The sequence below is a fragment of the Empidonax traillii genome, unplaced genomic scaffold, assembly GCF_003031625.1.
Source record: "Empidonax traillii isolate 1590-97213 ecotype Southwest subspecies unplaced genomic scaffold, ASM303162v1 scaffold5733:size7297, whole genome shotgun sequence".
Taxonomy (NCBI): Eukaryota; Metazoa; Chordata; class Aves; order Passeriformes; family Tyrannidae; genus Empidonax; species Empidonax traillii.
This window is the reverse complement of record NW_020960926.1, coordinates 1-2,624: the sequence shown is the minus strand read 5'-3', so window position 1 is coordinate 2,624 and position 2,624 is coordinate 1. Positions and strand designations below refer to the sequence as shown.

The following is a 2,624-nucleotide window of genomic DNA, read 5'->3' as shown; positions in this document are numbered from 1 at the left end:
GGGGGGTTCTAGAGGGGTCTGGAGGGTTCTAGAGCTGCCAATAATGTCCCAGGGGAGGTCTGTGGGGTTCTAGGGGTGGTCTCTGGGGTTTTGGAGGGGTCTAGAAGGTTCCAGGAGTGTCTGTGAGGTTCTAGGGGTGTCTCTGAGGTTCCAGGGGTGCCCATGAGGCTCTAGGGGTGTCAGTGGTGTTCCGGGGGTGCCTGCAGGGACCTAGAGGTGTTTCCAAGGTCCTGAGAGTGTATAAAGGGTTCTAGAGGGCTCTGCAAGGTCCCAGGGGTGTCTATAGGGTTCTAGAGAGCTCTGTGAGGTCCCAGGGCTGTCCATGAGGTTCTAGAGGTATCTACAGGGTTCTAGGGGTGTCTATGGGATTCTAGAGGGGTCTGTGAGGTCCAACGGGTGTCTACGGGGTTCTACGGTTATCTGGAAAGTTCCTGAGTGTCAGTGAGGTTCTAGAGGTGTCTCTGAGGTCCCTGAGGTATCTGTGAGGTTCTAGGAGAGCCCACAAGGTTCTAGGGGTGTCTGCAGAGTCCTAGAGGGGTCCCTGAGGTGTCTGTGAGGTTCTAGGAGAGTCTAGAAGGTTCTAGGGGTGTCTACAGAGTTCTAGAGGTGTCTCTGAGGTCCCTGAGGTGTCTGTGAGATTCTAGGAGAGTCTAGAAGGTTCTAGGGGTGTCTGCAGAGTTCTAGAGGGGTCCCTGAGGTGTCTGTGAGGTTCTAGGAGAGTCTAGAAGGTTCTAGGGGTGTCTACAGAGTTCTAGAAGGGTCTCTGAGGTGTCTATGAGGTTCTAGGGGTGTCTCCCCCCCCCCCGAGCCACCAGCTGTCACTGGGATTCTCCCCCGACCCCGCAGGACTCACCGGAGCACCTTGAGGAACTCCTGGCGCTCCCGCTCCACCTGCACGGCCAGGGTGTGCCTCTTCAGGGCCACCTGCTCGCGGCGCTCCCGCTGCAGCTGCTGCACCAGCTCGGCCTCCCTGCGGGCCTTCTCCAGCTCCTGCCGCCGCCACTCCCGCTCCGCCGCCTCCTGGCTCCGCTTGGTCCTCAGGGCGTCCTGCCCGGCCAGGGGGGACAGGGGAGGGGACAGTGGAGGGGACAGGGGAGGGGACAGGGGGGGTTCCAAACCCAGACACGGCTTTGGGGCCCTTCCAGAGCCTCCAAGGGTTGGGGTGGGGACAGGGGTGGGGACAGTGGAGGGGATGGGGGGGATTTCCAACCCAGCCATGGCTTTGGGACCCTTCTGGAGCCTCCAAGGACTGGGGTGGGGACAGGGCTGGGGATAGGGAGGGGATGGGGGGGTTCCCCACCTGGACACAGCTTTGGGGCCCTTCTGGACATCCCTTGGCTCCAAGGGCTGGGGTGGGCACAGTGGAGGGGACAGGGGGGGTTCCACACCCAAACATGGCTTTGGGGCCATTCCAGACATCCTGGGGCTCCAAGGGCTGGGCTGGGCACAGGGGTGGGCACAGGGGTGGGCACAGGGGTGGGCACAGGGCCGCTCACCCTCTCCTCCTGCCAGTCCTGGTCCCGCTGCTGGGTGGCCCTGAGCCGGGCCAGCTCCTTCTCCTTCTCCCAGCGGATCCGCTCCTGCTCCGCCTCCGCGGCCGCCTCGCGCTCCTGGGGGGGGACAGAGCCCCGTGGCAGCCGCGGCAGCCCCTGCCTGGGGTCCCCCTGGAGCCACCCCCGGGCCCCTCTCACCATCTTCTGCCTCTGGTACTGCAGCACCTTCTCGTCCTCCAGCCGCTCCCGCTCGCGCTGCCCGTCCCGCACCCGCCGGTTCTCCCGATCCGCCTCCTTCATCTCCGCGAAAATTCGCCTTTTCCGCTCCTGCTGCTGCTCCCAGGCCTGGCAATGCCACCAAGAGCCGGAGAATGTCCCCCCCTGCTCGTCCTGCTCCTCCTGCCCCAGCTCGGGGAGGCTTTGGGGCCCCTCCCGAGGGTCCCCCCCGAGATCCCTGATCTGGGATCTGCCGCCTCCAACCCCCCCCCAGCCCCTCCAAGGGGGGCTCCTCCAGCACTTCCAGCCCCTTTTCCCAGCCCCCCCTGGCCCGACCTGCCGGTCCTCCCTCCTCATCTGCTCCAGGCGCTCCAGCCGTGCCAGCACCTCCTGGTACTTCTGCTCTGCCCTCAGCACCCGCTCGGCCTCCCTCTCCTCCATCTGCTTTACCACCTCCTGCTTGGTCCTGGCAATTCAGGAGCAGGGAATGTCCCCTCCGGCTCCATCCCGCTCCCAGGGGCTGGGAATGTGTCCAGGGATGGGGATGGATTGGCTGGGAAGGTTTGGATGTTCCCATGGGGGGAAACCTTGAGCCCACCTGACGAGCATCTCCTTCCTGCGGCGCTCCAGGTCCTCCTGGATCCACAGGCCCTTATCCCGCTCCGTTTCCATCATCTTTTCCAGGCGTTTCTCCTCCTCTGCCAGTTCCTGCTGGATAAGCCGCTTCTCCAGGACTTGCCTGTCCCGGATCATGTGGCACTTGGCGTTGAGGAAGAGCTGTGGGGACAGGAGGTGGCCGTGGGACACTGGGAAGGGAAGGGAAGGTTTGGGAAGGTTTGGGAAGGTTTGGGAAGGTTTGGGAAGGTTTGGGAAGGGAAGGTTTGGGAAGGGAAGGTTTGGGAAGGTTTGGGAAGG

The 2,624-nt window shown here is 63.5% G+C and overlaps 1 protein-coding gene across 1 annotated transcript; it reads right to left on the bottom strand.

Annotated features, from left to right (window-relative positions):
* Positions 1 to 844: 844 nt before the first annotated feature.
* On the bottom strand, positions 845 to 2,519 carry CFAP45 (cilia and flagella associated protein 45; the record flags this gene model as incomplete). Its single annotated transcript, XM_027911015.1, has 5 exons — positions 845 to 1,047; positions 1,497 to 1,610; positions 1,692 to 1,838; positions 2,046 to 2,175; positions 2,308 to 2,519. Coding segments are annotated over 5 exons (801 nt in total), but the record flags the coding sequence as incomplete, so codon positions are not given.
* Between the last annotated feature and the right edge of the window lie 105 nt (positions 2,520 to 2,624).